The sequence below is a fragment of the Mobula birostris genome, chromosome 16 (assembly GCF_030028105.1).
Source record: "Mobula birostris isolate sMobBir1 chromosome 16, sMobBir1.hap1, whole genome shotgun sequence".
Lineage (NCBI taxonomy): Eukaryota > Metazoa > Chordata > Chondrichthyes > Myliobatiformes > Myliobatidae > Mobula > Mobula birostris.
The window spans coordinates 78,167,728-78,185,366 of NC_092385.1; the positions used below are offsets into that span (position 1 = coordinate 78,167,728).

The window sequence follows — 17,639 nt, forward strand, 5'->3', positions numbered from 1 at the left end:
CTAAATACTATTGCTGCAATCTTTTATATTACTAACCTCTGATATTAGGAATGTTGCAACTCAGCAGGCTTTGTATCAGCATTCTCATGGAAACCTTCATCTTAGATTGTTTATCTATGTGTTGAAGGAATGCCTAGTAAAGGAACTAATTCCTCATGTTCCTTGAGCTGTATACACACAGTGGCCACCTTAGTAGATACACCTGGACACTTGTTTGTTAATGTAAATATCTAATCAGCAACTCAATGCATGGTAGCCATGCAGACATGGTCCAGAGGTTCAGTTGTTGTTTAGGCCAAACATCAGAATGGGGAAGAAATGTGATCTAAGTGACTTTGACCATGGAATGATTGTTGCTGCTAGATGGTGTGATTTGAGTATCTCAGAAATTGCTGATTTCTTGGGAATCTCGTGCACAAGTCTAGAGTTTACAGAGTACGGTGCGAAAAACAAAAAATATCCAGTGAGTTTCAGTTCTCCGGGTAAAATCACCTTGTTAATGGCAGAGGTCAGAGAATGGCCGAACTGGTTCAAGCTGACTGGAATGTGACAGTAACTGAAATAATACAGAAGAGCATCACTGAGTGCACAGCATGTCTGACCTTGCAGAGGAGGTACCTAATAAAATGGCCACTGAGTGTAAAGTACCATGCCTCTAGCACATGTAACATCTGTGAACAAATTGATGAATCAAATCTATTGTTCTTTTGTCTCTTTCCCAAAATAACAGGTGTTTGTGGAGGGTGGAAGTGGAACCCGAACAATCCCAACTGCAGAGCTGTATGACATTTGCTTGGTTCAGACGGATCTTCTCAAAGCAATCCACGACCGGCATTATTTCATAAAGTGTGTGCAACAGTGTGAAGAGAATTACAGCAATTATACAGCTATCTCATAAATGACGCTATCCTATTGCAATGGTAACTTTAGCTGACAAATTCAGGACATGTGCTTGAAAGACTGGATAATGTTTAATATATTAAAGATTAAAGTGAATATTGAAATGAAATTAAGGTTAAAGTCATAATTGAACTGATAAATCACTCTTAAAGGACCTGACATTTATGGTTACTGTAAAAATGTTTAAAGTTATTAATGCAAACTTAAGCTATGATAGAACTCTATGATATTGGTTTCCATAATATTTTAATAAAGTTGTATTTATTGGGAAATACACTGTATGGAAATGTTGCATTTTAATATTTCAGTGGAAGTGATAAATAATGTTTATTAATATTTAACTACTTGAGCTGAACAATTAGCCTCTTAAGAGATTTCAGAACAAATGTAAATTGTAGTTGCATCTACTTCCATTCTGGGAATAAACAAAACTTTAGTGAGTTTTAGAGTATCTGCTGTAGCAGTAGTTTAACATATATCTTAGCTACCTGTTTAAAAAAACTGATTATACATTAAAATCTACTATATTTCTCAATCAGTGATGTGTGCATGTCAAGAAGGTGAAAATGACTGGTCCATAAACCTAGCGCTGCTCAATAAATAGCAACTCCATTTTGCTTCGTAAGTACTGAGAATGTCAGTCATCTTCATGGAAGTTTAACTACTTTGTAAATCAACAATTTAGCTATGAGTAGATATTTGGTTGATTATTTCATGTAACTGGTTAGATCTGGATTCTTGTACATATTAACTTTCTGAATCTTTGCCATATCTGTTATAATAAAAGTTCAACTCTCTGTAATGGATCACTTGTCTTTCCTTCCTTGGGAGAAAAACATAATTTAATTGATAGATTTAATACCCAGGTATAAGCTCTTCTTTTTTGTGTAATAAGTAATTACATTTATTTTTGGATTGAAATCAAAATTATTTTGGATCAATAGTAATAAATCACAACGTATTCTTTGAGCTTGAATTCTACAAACAGATGTAATTAAGTTTATCCACACAAATGCTAGAGGAGCTCAGCAGGTCAGGCAGCACCATGGAAAGGAATAAACATTTTGGCCAAGACCCTTCGTCAAGTGTGCAGCAAATTCCATCAGTGGGGGAGAAAAGCCATGCTGTGGTTTCTCCCCCACTGATGGATAGGGGGATTCATTAGTTAGTGGAACAGACAGGAGGTTCTGTGGGCAAAAATGAGATTCCCAGTTGTTATGTTGCATCCCAGGTGTCAGGACCCAGGACACCTCGGAGCAAGTCCTGAGCTTTCTTAAGTGTGAGGGTGCACAGCCAAAGGTTGTGGTCCATGTAGGTACTAATGACATGGGTAGGACGAGTGATGAGTTTCTGCATAGGGAATTCAGGAAGTTAGGTGCAAAGTTAAAGGGCAAGACCTTCAGGGTTGTAATCTCGGGTTTGTTACCCATGCCACATGCTAGTGAGGTCAGGACTAGGAGGATTATACAGTTTAATATGTAGCTAAGGAGTTGGTGTAGGAGGGAGGGCATCAGATTTTTGGATCATTGGGCTGTCTTCCAGGGAAGGTGGGACCTGTACAGAAGGGATGGTTTGCCCTGAACTGGAGTGGGAGTAATACCCTAGCAGGGAGGTTTATTAATGCTACATGGTGGGGTTTAAACTAGAGTTGCAGGGGGATGGGAACCAGAACAGTTACTGGAGAGGTTGGTATGGCCTCAGACAAAATCAGGAAGAAAAAGGTTGAGCATGGTACAACTAGTGTCCTGAGCGGCGTGTATTTCAATTTAAGAAGTATAGCAGGAAAGGCAGTTGAGTTCAGGACATAGATCAACATCTGGAATTAGGACATCATAGCTATTAGTGAGACTTGGTTGTTAGGAAGGGCAGTACTGGCAGCTCAATATTCTAGGGTTCCATTGTTTTAGACTTGATAGGGCAGGAGGGATGGTGTTACTAGTCAGGGAAAATGTCATGCAGTGCTCCGACAGGACAGACTGGAGAACTCAACCAGTGAGGTGTTATGGGTGGAACTCAGAAATAAGAAAGGTTACAGACCACCCATCAGTCCTAGGGATTTAGATGAACAAATTTGTAAAGGGATCACAGACTGTTGCAAGAAACATAAGGTTGTTATAGTAGGTGATTTTAGCTTTCCACATATTGACTGGGATTCCATACTGTAAATGGACAAGATGGGATAATGTATGTCAAATGTGTTTCAGGAAAGTTTTCTTGCAACACAGAAAATGCTGGAGGAACTCAACAGGCCAGGCAGCATCTATGGAAAAAAGTACAGTCGCCGTTTTGTACTGAAACCCTTCAGATTTCCAGCATCTGCAGATTTTCTCTTGTTTGTGTTGAGGAAAGTTTCTTTCATGGGTATGTGGAAGTCCCAACAAGACAGCGTGTATCCACTATTAGGGAATGAGATGGGACAGCTAACAGAAGTTTGTGTAGGGGAACACTTTGCTTCCAGTGACCACAATGCCATTAGTTTCAAAGTAAATATGCAAAGAGATGGGTTGAGATTCTAAATTGGAGAAAAGCCACTTTTGATGGTATCAGAAAGGATCTCCAAGTGTGGATTGGGACAGGCTGTTTTCTGGCAAAGGTGTACTTGGAAAGTGGGAGACCTTCAAAAACAAAATTTTGAGAGTACAAAGCTGGCATGTGTCTGTCAATAAAAGGTAAAGATAATAAGTGGAGGGAACCTTGGTTTTCATGAGATATTGAGGCCCTGGTTAAGAGGAAAAAAAGAGGTACATAAGCAGGTATAGGCAAGTAGGAACTGTGACGAAAGAGGGTTACAAAAAGTACACATAGACTAAGATGTTAACTGTCCTGTGCTGGCACCAGTGGGATCAGCAGTTGATCTGCCACCTGTCTTCAGGAGAAAGAGAGATAAGAAAGACAATGGAGCAGCATTTGGAAATGTTAATGAAGAGACGAGAGAGTTTAACGGAAGGAGACACCGGTCTGAGAACTGTCAAGATCGGCTCCTTTTTGAACCCTGAACTGTTTGAAGTGTGATGGACAGGCGATACCCCAGCAGGGGGATAAAAAGGGACAGGTTCGCTAAGGCAGGACACACATGACACCACGAGGTAACGAGACCCTGGAAGCAGTGCGCCTCCCACAAGTCGGTGGGAGTTTTTGGAGGGCTGGTTGCGGGACCAAGCCATAGAAGCACAGGGTGGAAAGGTACGATCGGCGGGAACCTGGTGTGTATCCGCCCTTGCCTGGGTGCCAGGTTCACTGCAGAGGAACGATCGTATCTGAAACGGAGGGGTCACAGTCGGTGACCTCAGAAGACATTACAAAGGGCTCGCCCGAAAGCTGACTGCGAGGAATATCGATGGTCTGTGTGGAAACCGTTTTGAATATTCATTCACTTTCGCCCTCTCTCTCCTTCTCCCCCCTGTCCACTGGCACGGCAGTGATTATTGTGAACTGAACTGAACTCAATTGAACTGAACTTTGCGTCACTTTGAAACTGGTCATTTACCCCTAGATGACGATAGAGCTTGATTGATCCTATTATCCTAGTTCTGTGTACATGTGTGTTTATCATTGCTGAACTGTTGTATTTATTATCCTTTTGATTAGAGTACTGTGTTGCTTATTTCTTTAATAAAACTTTCTTAGTTCCAGTAATCCAGACTCCAACTGAGTGATCCATTTCTGCTGGTTTGGCAACCCAGTTACTGGGTACGTAACAGAACAAATGAGGTGCTTATGGAGTATAAGAAATCTGGAAGGTGAAAAGAAGGCATTGGTATTGTTCGTCCATCGTTGTCATCAATGAAGACCTCGACACCATTAGTCACTTTGAGACTGGAAGCGGTGTGTCCGAAGATGACTGGTCAGGCCAATTTGGGCGCGAAATGTCCTGGCACGTTTTGGGCAGATGTGTAGGCACTGCAGTTGTTGCCCTGTTGGCTCTGGACTTGCGCAGCTCGCGCTTGTGTTGTGCTTCAGCAATGCGCCTTGCTTAGTAAGCTTGACAGCCCTTGTGGATGAGGCCGCGCCAGGTAGGGCGGTTTTGTGCCAGCGTTTCCCAAGAGGTTGTGTCTACGTTAAGCGACTTCACGGCGGCCTTTAATGTGTCTTTGTAATGTTTCTTCTGCCTTCCATGCAAGCGTCTTCCAGCAGAGAGTTCCCCAGAAAGGAGCTGCTTGGGTATGTGCTCGTCCGGCATGCGGATGACATGACCTGCCCACCGGGTCTGTGTTCTCATCAGCAGTGTGTGGACTGATGGTAGACTTGCTCTAGAGAGAACTTCAGTGTCTGGTACTTTGTCTTGCCATCTGATGCCTAACATTCTGCGAAGACAAGTCATGTGGAAATGGTTGAGCTGTTTTGCATGCCCTAAATACACAGTCCACGTTTCACAGCCATACAGGAGGGTAGTGAGTACCACGGCTCTGTAGACCTTCAGTTTTGTTGCTGGACTGTTTCCTTGGTGTTCCCGTACAGTTGAGCGCAGTCTACCGAAAGCAGAACTTGCCTTTGCTATTCTGCAGTTAACTTCTGTATCAATAGTCACTGCTCGGGAGAGGGTGCTGCCAAGGTAAGTAAACTGGTCCACTGCCTGTAGTTTCTGTCCTTTGACTGTGATATTCGGTTCTGTGTACGGTGCATGAGGGGCAGGCTGGTGCATGATTTCGGTCTTTTTGATGTTGATGGTGAGTCCAAAGTTGTCACAAGCCGTGGAGAATTTGTCCATATTGACTTGCATCCCTGGCTCCAAGCCAGCATTCAGGGCACAGTCATCGGCAAAGAGGAAGTCTCTCAGAACAGTCTCCTTCACTTTGATAATAGCTTGAAGTCTCCTCAGGTTGAAGAGCTTCCCACCCACTCTGTACTTGCATCATTCAGGATGGCAGAAAACATAGAAACCATAGAAACTACAGCACAGAAACAGGCCTCTTGGCCCTTCTTGGCTGTGCCGAACCATTTTCTGCCTAGTCCCACTGACCTGCACACGGACCATATCCCTCCATACACCTACCATCCATGTATCTGTCCAATTTATTCTTAAATGTTAAAAAAGAACCCGCATTTACCACCTCGTCTGGCAGCTCATTCCATACTCCCACCACTCTCTGTGTGAAGAAGCCCCCCCAATGTTCCCTTTAAACTTTTCCCCCCTCACCCTTAACCCATGTCCTCTGGTTTTTTTCTCCCCTTGCCTCAGTGGAAAAAGCCTGCTTGCATTCACTCTATCTATACCCATCATAATTTTATATACCTCTATCAAATCACCCCTCATTCTTCTATGCTCCAGGGAATAAAGGCCTAACCTAAAGATTATGAGAGAAAACTGGCAGGCAACATAAAAACGGACTGTAAAAGCTTTTATAGATATGTAAAAAGGAAAAGATTGGTAAAGACAAATGTAGGTCCCCTGCAGGCAGAAACAGGTGAGTTGATTATGGGGAGCAAGGACATGGCAGACCAATTGAATAATTACTTTGGTTCTGTCTTCACTAAGGAGGACATAAATAATTTTCCAGAAATAGTAGGGGACAGAGGGTCCAGTGAGATGGAGGAACTGAGCGAAATACATGTTAGTAGGGAAGTGGTGTTAGGTAAATTGAAGGGATTGAAGGCAGATAGATCCCCAGGGCCATATGGTCTGCATCCCAGAGTGCTTAAGGAAGTAGCCCAAGAAATAGTGGATGCATTAGTGATAATTTTTCAAAACTCGTTAGATTCTGGACTAGTTCCTGAGGATTGGAGGGTGACTAATGCAACTCCACTTTTTAAAAAAGGAGGGAGAGAGAAACCGGGGAATTATAGACCGGTTAGCCTAACGTTGGTGGTGGGGAAACTGCTGGAGTCAGTTATCAAGGATGTGATAACAGCACATTTGGAAAGTGGTGAAATGATCGGACAAAGTCAGCATGGTTTTGTGAAAGGAAAATCATGTCTGACGAATCTCATAGAATTTTTTGAGGATGTAACTAGTGGAGTGGATAGGGGAGAACCAGTGGATGTGGTATATTTGGATTTTCAGAAGGTTTTTGACAAGGTACCACACAGGAGATTAGTGTGCAAACTTAAAGCACACGGTATTGGGGGTAAGGTATTGGTGTGGGTGGAGAGTTGATTAGCAGACAGGAAGCAAAGAGTGGGAATAAACGGGACCTTTTCAGAATGGCAGGCGGTGACTAGTGGGGTACCGCAAGGCTCAGTGCTGGGACCCCAGTTGTTTACAATATATATTAATGACTTGGATGAGGGAATTAAATGCAGCATCTCCAAGTTTGCGGATGACACGAAGCTGGGTGGCAGTGTTAGCTGTGAGGAGGATGCTAAGAGGATGCAGGGTGACTTGGATAGGTTGGGTGAGTGGGCAAATTCATGGCAGATGCAATTTAATGTGGATAAATGTGAAGTTATCCACTTTGGTGGCAAAAATAGGGAAACAGATTATTATCTGAATGGTGGCCGATTAGGAAAAGGGGAGGTGCAACGTGACCTGGGTGTCATTATACACCAGTCATTGAAAGTGGGCATTCAGGTACAGCAGGCGGTGAAAAAGGCGAACGGTATGCTGGCATTTATAGCGAGAGGATTTGAGTACAGGAGCAGGGAGGTACTACTGCAGTTGTACAAGGCCTTGGTGAGACCGCACCTGGAGTATTGTGTGCAGTTTTGGTCCCCTAATCTGAGGAAAGACATCCTTGCCATAGAGAGAGTACAGAGAAGGTTCACCAGATTGATTCCTGGGATGGCAGGACTTTCATATGAAGAAAGACTGGATGAACTGGGCTTGTACTCGTTGGAATTTAGAAGATTGAGGGGGGATCTGATTGAAACGTATAAGATCCTAAAGGGATTGGACAGGCTAGATGCAGGAAGATTGCTCCCGATGTTGGGGAAGTCCAGAACGAGGGGTCACAGTTTGAGGATAGAGGGGAAGCCTTTTAGGACTGAGATTAGGAAAAACTTCTTCACACAGTGAATGGTGAATCTGTGGAATTCTCTGCCACAGGAAACAGTTGAGGCCAGTTCATTGGCTATATTTAAGAGGGAGTTAGATATGGCCCTTGTGGCTACGGGGGTCAGGGTTTATGGAGGGAAGGCTGGGGCGGTGTTCTGAGTTGGATGATCAGCCATGATCATAATAAATGGCGGTGCAGGCTCGAAGGGCCGAATGGCCTACTCCTGCACCTATTTTCTATGTTTCTATGTTTCAACCTTTCTCTGTAACTGAGTTTCTCAAGTCCTGGCAACATCCTTGTAAACCTTCTCTGCACTCTTTCAACCTTATTTATATCCTTCCTGTAATTTGATGACCAAAACTGAACACAATACTCCAGATTCAGCCTCACCAATGCCTTATACAACCTCATCATAACATTCCAGCTCTTATACTCAATACTTTGATTAATAAAGGCCAATGTACCAAAAGCTCTCTTTACGACCCTATCATGCTGAACAGTGTGGGTGTGAGCACACAGCCCTGTTTGACGCCATTGGTGACTGGGAACACCTCAGAGGATTCTCCGCCGTCCAGCACTCTGGCCATCATGGAACTGGCGTACCACCTGAATGAATTTGGCGGGGCAGCCGAACTTTGACATGATCCTCCATGGGCCTTACCGGCAGACAGTGTCGACGGCTTTCGTGAGGTCAACAAAAGTTGTGTAGAGTTCGCGATTCTGCTCCTGACACTGAAGTTGGTGCACGGCAAAAATCATGTCAATAGTTCCACGACCTTTGCGAAAGCCACACTGTGACTCTGGCAGGAAGCCCAGCTCCAGATGAGTGACCAGACGATTTAGCAGAACTCTTGCAAGGGTTTTTCTGCGATGGAGAGCAGCGAGATTACTTGGTGGTTGTCGCATACTTGTCGATTACCCTTCCTCTTGAAGAAGTGTACGATGGATGCATCTTTAAGTTCCTGAGGAATGGATCCTTGCTTCCAAAAAGACTGGAACAACTCGGTGAGCTTCGCTATAAGTACAGGACCACTGGCTTTGTAGATCTCTGCAGGTATGGCGTCTACCCCTGGGGCTTTGCCACTGGATAGCTGGCTGACAGCTTTCGTGACTTCGGTTACTACCGGTGGGTCATCCATGGCGCTGTTGATGTCGACCTGGGGAATCCTGTCTATCGCCTCATCGTTAATAGATGACGGTCGGTTGAGGTGTTCAGCCCATCTCTGCAGGATCTGAGCCTTCTCTGTAATGAGAGTTGTACCATCTCTACTCAGGAGGGGGGATCTCCCGAAAGACTGAGCTCCGTAGAGAGTGTTGAGGGCTTCGTAGAATCGTTTCAAGTTGTTTCTGTCAGCGTATCCCTGTATTTCATCTGCCTTGGCGCTCAGCCAGGCATCTTGCATTTTATGCAGTTTATTCTGAACTACCTTGCGAGCACTGGTAAAGACGTTTTTCTTGGCAGCTGATGATGGGTCGTTCTGATGGGCATGATGAAGGCGGTGCTTTTCAACCAGTAGAGCCTGTATCTCCTCATCATTCCCATCGAACCAGTCATGCTGCTTGCAGGTAGAGAGCCCTAGCATCTTCAGTGCAAATGAATGGACAGCATCCTTGAAGCGATCCCAGTTGTCCACAGCACTGCCTGCAAGGTATATGTCAGCAAGCTCGGTTTCTAAATCTTCAACCAGTGCTGAAGCAACGCTGGGGGTCTTCAGCCTGGCCACATTGATGTGCATGAAGTTGCTCTAGCAGACAAGGTGAAGGAGAATCCTGTGGGATTCTACAGGTATGTTAAGAGCAAAAGGATTGCAAGGAACAAAATTGGTTCGCTGGAAGATCAGAATGGTAATCCATGTGTGGAACCAAAAAAAATATGGGGGAAATCTTAAATGTATTCTTGGCACCTGTATTTACTCAGTAGAGAGATACAGAGTCTATGGGGGTGAGGCAAAACAGCGTCAATTTCATGGGCCCTGTATAGATTCCAGACGGGATGTTTGCTACCCTGAGGTAAATCATGGTGGATAAATCTGACTAAGTGTTCACTTGGACCCTATGGGAAGCAAGTGCAGAAATTGCTGGGACCTTCGCAGATATATTTGAAGTATCATTAGCGACAGGAGAGGTACAAGAGGATTGATGGATAATCAACATTGTTCTAGTCAATTGTACTCTCAAAATTTCACCTTTAAATGACTTACATTTCTGTATTACATTCTTCCCATAAAACAAATTGTCCCAATCCACTCCTTCTAAATCCTTTCGCATCTCCTCAAAGTTAGCCTTTCTTCAATCAAAAATCTCAACCCTGGGTCCAGACCTATCCTTCTCCATAATTATATTGAAACTAATAGCATTGTGATCACTGGACCTGAAGTACTCCCCAACACAAACCTCCGTCACCTGACCTATTTCATTCCCTAAGAGGAGATCCAACACTGCCCCTTCTCTAGTTGGTACCTCTACGTATTGCTGCAAAAAACTATCCTGCACACATTTGACAAACTCCAAACCATCCAGCCCTTTTACAGTATGGGCTTCCCAGTCTATGTGTGGAAAATTAAAATCTCCCAGAATCACAACCTTGTGCTTACTACAAATGTCTGCTATCTCCTTACAAATTTGCTCCTCCAATTCTCACTCCCCATTTGGTGGTCTATAATACACCCCCATAAGAGTTACTGCACCTTTCCCATTCCTCAATTCCACCCAAATAGCTTCGCTAGACAAGCCCTCTAATCTATCCTGCCAGGGCACTGCTGTAATATTTTCTCTGACAAGCAATGCAACACCTCCCCCTCTTGTCCATCTGATTCTATCACACCTGAAGCAATTAAATCCAGGAATATTTAGTTGCCAATCACACCCTTCCTGTAACCATGTTTCACTAACAGCTACCACATCATACTTCCAGCTATCAATCCATGCTCTAAGCTCATCCACCTTCCTTATACTGCTCCTAGCATTAAAATAAATGCATTTAAGAAATTTTCCACCTCTTACTCTGTTTATCACTAATGGTGCAAACAACTTTACTATTTTCTTCTTCTTCCTTCTCCCCTACATCTGTTCCTACACTCTGGTTCCCCTCCCCCCCTCGTATCTAGTTTAAATCCACCGGAGCCTCTCTAGCAAATCTACCTGCAAGAATATTTGTCCCCCTCCAGTTCAGATGTAAGCCGTCCCGCCGGAACAGGTCCCACCTTCCCTGGAAAACTGCCCAATTATCTATAAATCTGAGGCCCTCCATCCTGCACCATGTCTTCAGCCATGTGTTAATCTGCGCTATCTTACTATTTCTAGACCTGCCTGCACGTGGCACTGGTAGCAATCCTGAGATTGCTACCCTGGAGGTCCTGTCCTTTAACTTGGCACCTAACTCCCTAAACTCACCTTTCAGGACCTTCTCACTCTTCCTACCCACGTCATTGATCCCTACATGGACCAGAACATCCGGCTGCTCACCCTCCCTCTTGAGAATACCGAGAACACGATCCCAGATATCGCGGACCTTGGCACCAGGGAGGCAACAGACTATCCGGGATTCTCGATCTCTTCCACAGAACCTCTTATCTGTCCCCCTAACTATTGAATCCCCTGTCACTACTGCTCTCCTCTTTTCCCTCTTTCCCTTCTGAGTTGAGGATCCCATCTCGGTGCCAGAGACGCAACCACTGCAACTTGGCCCTAGTAGGTCGTCCCCATCAACAGTATCCAAAACGATTGTACTTATTATTGGTGGGAAGGGCCACAGGGGTGCTATGCTCATTCTGTCTCTTCCCCTTTCCTCTCCTGACAGTCACCCAGCTACCTGCCTCCTAACTCTTAGGAGTGACTATCTCCCTGTAACTCCTCTCTATTTCTGCCTCTGCCTCCCGAATGATTCGAAGTTCTTCCAGTTCCAGCTCCAGTTCCCTAACTCGGTTTGTCAGGAGCTGCAGCTGGATGCACCTTTTACAGGTGTAGTCATCAGGGACGATTGTGCTTGCCCTGACTTCCCACATCCTGCAAACGGAGCACTCAACTGCCCTAACTGCTGCCTCCATTACCTACTCCAAAGGTAATTAGATTTATTAAAGGATATTGTCTACATGGATTTCAGTAAGGTCTTTGACAAAGTCCCGCATGGGAGGTTAGTTAGGAAAATTCAGTCGCTAGGTATACATGGAGAGGTGGTAAATTGGATTAGACATTGGTTCGATGGAAGAAGCCAGAGAGTGGTGGTAGAGAATTGCTTCTCCGAGTGGAGGCCTGTGACTAGTGATGTGCCACAGGGATCAGTGCTGGGTCCATTGTTATTTGTCATCTATATCAATGATCTGGATGATAATGTGGTAAATTGAATCAGCAAATTTGTTGATGATACAAAGAATGAAGGTGCAGCAGACAGTGAGGAAGGTTTTCAGAGCCTGCAGAGCGACTTGGACCAGCTGGAAAAATGGGCTGAAAAATGGCAGATGGAGTTTAATACAGACAAGTCTGAGGTATTGCACGTTGGAAGGACAAACCAACGTAGAAAATACAGGGTTAATGGTAAGGCACTGAGGAGTGCAGTAGAACAGAGGGATCTGGAATACAGATACAAAATTCCCTAAAAGTGGCGTCACAGGTAGATAGGGTCGTAAAGAGAGCTTTTGGTACATTGGCCTTTATTAATCAAAGTATTGAGTATAAGAGCTGGAATGTTATGATGAGGTTGTATAAGGCATTGGTGAGGCCGAATCTAGAGTATTGTGTTCAGTTTTCATCACCAAATTACAGGAAGGATATAAATAAGGTTGAAAGAGTGCAGAGAAGGTTTACAAGGATGTTGCCAGGACTTGAGAAACTCAGTTACAGAGAAAGGTTGAATAAGTTAGGACTTTATTCCCTGGAGCATAGAAGAATGAGGGGAGATTTGATAGAGGTATATAAAATTATGATGGGTATAGATAGAGTGAATGCAAGCAGGCTTTTTCCACTGAGGCAAGGGGAGAATAAAACCAGAGGACATGGGTTAAGGGTGAAGGGGGAAAAGTTTAAAGGGAACATTACGGGGGGGCTTCTTCACACAGAGAGTGATGGGAGTATGGAATGAGCTGCCAGATGAGGTGGTAAATGTGGGTTCTTTTTTAACATTTAAGAATAAATTGGACAGATACATGGATGGGAGGTGTATGCTCCGTGTGCAGGTCAGTGGGACTAGGCAGAAAATGGTTCGACACAGCCAAGAGGGTCAAAAGGCCTGTATCTGTGCTGTAGTTTCTATGGTTTCTATGGTTCTTACCCGGCCTTACCTCACTTGGAGTGAAGCTCTTCCTCAGCCTCTGCTCGCCAAAGCGTCAGGAGCCAAAGCCTTCCTACTCTGTCTCCCTCTACTCCGTCGCCCGCCCCGTTAATCTTCTCTCTTTTAAATACTCCCGCTGCCTCACGGTCTGACTTACACGCGCTTGTGCAGTCGTGTTCCGTTCAACTGCCGAAGAAAATGTTGAGCTATAGTCAATGAACAGCATCCTGATGTAAGCGTTTGTGTGGTCCAGGTGGTTTACAGCCATGCGGAGAGCCGTTAAGATTGCGTCTGCCGTTGACCTGTTGTGGCGATAGGCAAATTGCAATGAACTCTTGAGAAAGGAGTTCAGTCTAGTCATGACCAACCTCTCAAAGCATTTCATCACTTTCGATGTGAGTGCTACCGGGCGATAGTCGTTAAGGCAGCCCACATTAGTCTTCTTAGGCACTGGTATAATTGTTGCCTTTTTGAAGCAAGTGGGAACTTCTGCCCGTAGCAGTGAGAGGTTGAAAATGTCCTTGAATACTCCTGTTAGTTGGTTGGCAAAGGTTTTCAGAGCCTTACCAGGTACTCCATCGGGACCTTCTGCCTTGCGAGGGTTCACTCTCTTTAAAGACAGTCGAACATCGGCCTCTGAGACAGAGATCACAGGGTCATCAGATGCAGCAGGGATCTTCACAGCTTGTAGTTGTGTTTCCCCCTTTCAAAGCAGGCATTAGCTGTACTAAAACAAAATATCGATCAGTAACTGTCCGGCTGAAGGGTTTCGGCCGGAAACATCGACTGGACTCTTTTTCCCATAGATGCCGCCTGGCCTGGTGAGTTCCTCCAGCATTTTGTGTGTGTCGCTAGGACTTCAGTATCTGCAGATTATCTCTCGTTTATGGATCAGTAACTTGATAGTTTCTCCATTATTCAACTGAACACTAGAGGTCACAACGAAACTGTCCAATTTCAAAGCGCAGGCAACTTTTAATGAATTTAGAATAATTCACTGACCCAATATGTATTCTTAGCACAGTATACATTTTAAATTAATATCAAATGTCTGTGTAGATTAACTTTGTAAAAGATGTATAAAACATATTGCTTTGCTATAGAATGGGTAGTCGCAAGTGGGTTTGAGTCAGAAGTACGGAAGTTTCATATTAAACCCTATTCAGACAAACCCGAAGAGCAGCCACTTATGAAATGCAAATGTTTATAGAGCATTCTAGATGTTTATAAATGCCAGCGTCCGGCTCCAATCTGCAAGTGTACAATCGTGAAGAGAATACATACCTCAGCACTAGTTTCTAGAGTTTGCCTTGTGCCCTCTGTTCTCAGTTCCAACTACAGCATAAAGTTATCACTGATGGCAATGGGTAGCCAAAAGCGGCGGAGTAATTCCTGGCCGAAATCTCGCAATTCTGAGCGACCTAGAGAGTTAGCTTTCGCAGACTTCAAATCTTGGCTGAGTCCCTCAACGTGGTCCAGTACTTTCCGCAAAATGTGAGCAGTACTGGGAAGTGAGAAGGAGCAAGTTGTAGGCAAGGTACTCGGAGCAAGATGACCTGCCGTGTTGTCAATCCGGGAGAGCCGTCGAGCAGTGCGGACCTCGCGAAGGAGGGCACGGAAAAAGTGGAGCCTAGCTTCAACCTTGCCTCTAGGATGTCAGCACAGGCGGGACAAGTTCACTTCTGAAGGGCGATGAATTATTTGTCTCTGCGTCCGATCAACGACCGCCTGTCACTTATTTCACAACGGGTCGCTCATCATGTAGTGCAGATTCCTGGTGAAATCTTGAATCCCGGTTGGGGAAGATTCTGAGTCTCAAAGGGTTAATGGGGTGACGTTTTATAGTAGATTTTTAGCTTCATTGGAGAGAGAGAGAGATTGCAAAGACATCAGTTGGAGACCGTGGAAAGAATGGGATTGAAAGAGAGAGGAGTAAACTAAAGAACGCACAGTTCACCGACTGAGCCCAAGTGCAGAAGAAGTCGACGAAACGATCGACGAGAAAGTCATGACGTCCAGCGGAAAAGCAAGACGATGTGAGGTCGAGCCACACTCAGCGCGGCAACAAACATGAGGAGTCGCTGCAGAAACCTTTGGGGTGATAGGAAGGGAGGGGATCGTCAGCAAAGACACAGACGTCCTGCTGGCGGTTAGAAAAAGAGCCAAATCGTGGACGACTGCGGACGAGCGAAAGCCTGGCGTGGGGGAATGGGGCCAAGCTGGCGTCGAGCGAGCTAGCCGCAGCAGTCTCAGCAGCCGCGTCCGAGCGGAAGGCAGAAAGGTCTTCCAGGAGAGGCGTCAACAGTTTCGGCAGGGCAAGAAAAACTCCGGCAGGAAGCCACCAAGAGGAATCTGCCAAAATCTGGGAAGTGACAAGCTCCATGAGTTAACGCAAGGCGCAATACCAGTATGTATTGTCTGTCACCGAAGTCTCAGAACATATACACACGTAGGGTAACTTTCAATGGCATATGGAACTTATACTGTTTTGTTTATGCTGTTTACCGGGATTTCTGAATGAACCAAGCAGTGGGAGGCGACAAGTTTAAGGTGGGTGTGAATTTAATAGAATAAAAACAGAAAGAGCTCAGAAACTCAGCAGATAAGGAAGCATCTGTGGAAGGACAAACCGTCAACGTTTTGGGTTTGCGACCCTTCCGCAGTTTGTTCGATTTAATCGAATTCGGTTTGGGGGGAAGGAGTGCGTGTATATGGAGGCAGTTATTTCAATCAAGTTTCGTGCTTTGAGGGAATAGCTTAAGAAATTGGCAAACCAGTTTTTCTACAGATTTAGCACTGTTCTGCTAAATTCCAGGCACCAGACCTCACATATGGCCGCACATTGCCGAAAATAGGATGCAATTCTTCTTCACGCAGACCTGCACTGTGTTCTCAACCTCGAGGAAACAGCTTCTGGCGTTCACCTGTGTACATCTGCCGACTGTTTTTTTTTATTATTTGCAGCCTAGGCAACATGTTTTCTATTAATGCAGCATCTGTTTCACCGTGGAGTTCCCTGCGGGGATCTGTACTGTTCGTGAACAGGAAAAGCAAGAGCCACGTTCTTCAGCCTGTCAGATCGGTGCTTCACACTGGGTCGTGCAGTCAATTACTGTACATTTAAATAAAGGTTAAAAAATAGAAATGGGATGAAGGATAATGGGCAACAATACACCAAACAACTTTTTAAATATCTGATGCATTGATTTTCTTTGGCGAGATTAAGCATCCACTCTGGTAATTAAATTTCCCTTCGTCCGAAGCTTTCTGGCATTTTAGCACAAATTTGTTGGGTAAAAGCTTGCACTGTTACCAGCGACTCAGGTGCACAACGGGAAACATAGCTGTATTTCTCGTTCCACAGAGGCTGTCTTCTATGTGTACGGTCTTTTTCTGCTTGAGATCAGTTTTACAGTTTAATTTCAATTTGCATTCCCGGTGATTGAGTGCCAGATCTATTGACCAGAACCGCAATAAAGCCATCCCCACTTGATTTAGAAATAAGTTTTAATGATGCAATCGGTAACGTCTTGTTGAGGAGTCTCTCTGTTCCTGAAAAGATAATTTCATATGTGTGCGGAGTATCTCTCAAAACAATTGCGCAGTGGAAAGACTAAATTCTGCTAAAAATCTGCTATTTATTTTCAAAGTTTAAAGTAAAACTTATTATCAGAGTACATACATGTCACCTCATACAACCCTGAAATTCTTTTTTCGGCGGGCACAAATCTATAGAACGGTAATGTAAACAGGATCAATGGACAACTGTGCGAATGCAATATAAATAGATAGAAATAAATAGCGAGCATGAAATAACAGAGTCCCTAAATGAGTGCGGCTATCCTCATTTGTTCAAGAGCCTGCCGGTTGAGGGGTAGTAACTGTTATCAGGTGGTGTGAGTCCTGAGGCACCTGTACCTTCTACCTGATGGCAGCAGCGAGAAAAGAGCCTGGTCTGGATGGTGAGGATCTTTGATGATGGATGCTGCTTTTCTACGGCAACGCTTCATGTAGATGTGCTCAATGGTGGGGAGTGTTCCCACACCAGGCTGTAATGCAGTCGGTCAGCACATTTTCCACCACACATGTGTAGAAGCTTGCCAAGGTTGTCCATGACGTGCCAAGCCTCCGCAGACTCCCGAGAAGGTAGAGGCGCTGTCATACTTTCTTGGCAATAATATTTATATGATGGGTCCAGGACAGGTCCTCTGAGATAGTGACACCAGGACTTTAAAGTTACTGACTCTCTCCACCTCTGATCCTCCGATGATTACTGGTTCGTGGACCTTTAGTTTGCCTCTCTTGAAGTCATCAATCAGTTCCTTCGTCTTATTGCCATTGAGTTGTTGTTATTACACCATTCAGCCAAATTTCCAATTTTCATAGTTGGCTTCAGTAGAGATCACAGAAAGTTCTACACTAAAACAAATGTTGGATTAATAAAATGGCTTCGCCAGGTCTGAAAAACTGTATGTGAATGGCAATGTCTTTCTTTCAGGGCTGAGAAAAGCTACATACCAATTATCACCACATTGCCATAA

At 44.5% G+C, this 17,639-nt stretch overlaps 3 protein-coding genes across 17 annotated transcripts in view; 2 read left to right on the plus strand and 1 right to left on the minus strand.

The window, feature by feature from the left end:
• Window positions 1-1,696, plus strand: part of LOC140211252 (uncharacterized) — a 44,539-nt gene extending 42,843 nt beyond the window's left edge. For 5 of the 6 annotated variants that reach the window (XM_072280910.1, XM_072280913.1, XM_072280912.1 and 2 more), the window contains one exon: window positions 731-1,696. In XM_072280910.1, the coding sequence (XP_072137011.1) occupies window positions 731-898 (168 nt within the window). In that variant the 3' untranslated portion in view covers window positions 899-1,696. The remainder of the gene's footprint in view (window positions 1-730) is intronic. The other variant, XR_011889406.1, reaches the window with a different exon arrangement.
• The window catches only part of surf6 (surfeit 6), a 74,752-nt gene extending 59,907 nt beyond the window's left edge, over window positions 1-14,845 (minus strand). Inside the window, exon 1 of the mRNA XM_072280907.1 lies at window positions 13,109-14,845. The gene's annotated coding sequence lies outside the window, so the exon portion shown is untranslated. The remainder of the gene's footprint in view (window positions 1-13,108) is intronic.
• The window catches only part of klhdc8b (kelch domain containing 8B), a 152,769-nt gene continuing 149,003 nt past the window's right edge, over window positions 13,874-17,639 (plus strand). For 3 of the 10 annotated variants that reach the window (XM_072280916.1, XM_072280917.1, XM_072280919.1), the window contains exon 1: window positions 14,844-15,648. The gene's annotated coding sequence lies outside the window, so the exon portion shown is untranslated. Of the gene's footprint in view, window positions 13,920-14,840; window positions 15,649-17,639 lie in introns of those variants that run through there. The other 7 variants (XM_072280918.1, XM_072280922.1, XM_072280923.1 and 4 more) reach the window with 6 other exon arrangements.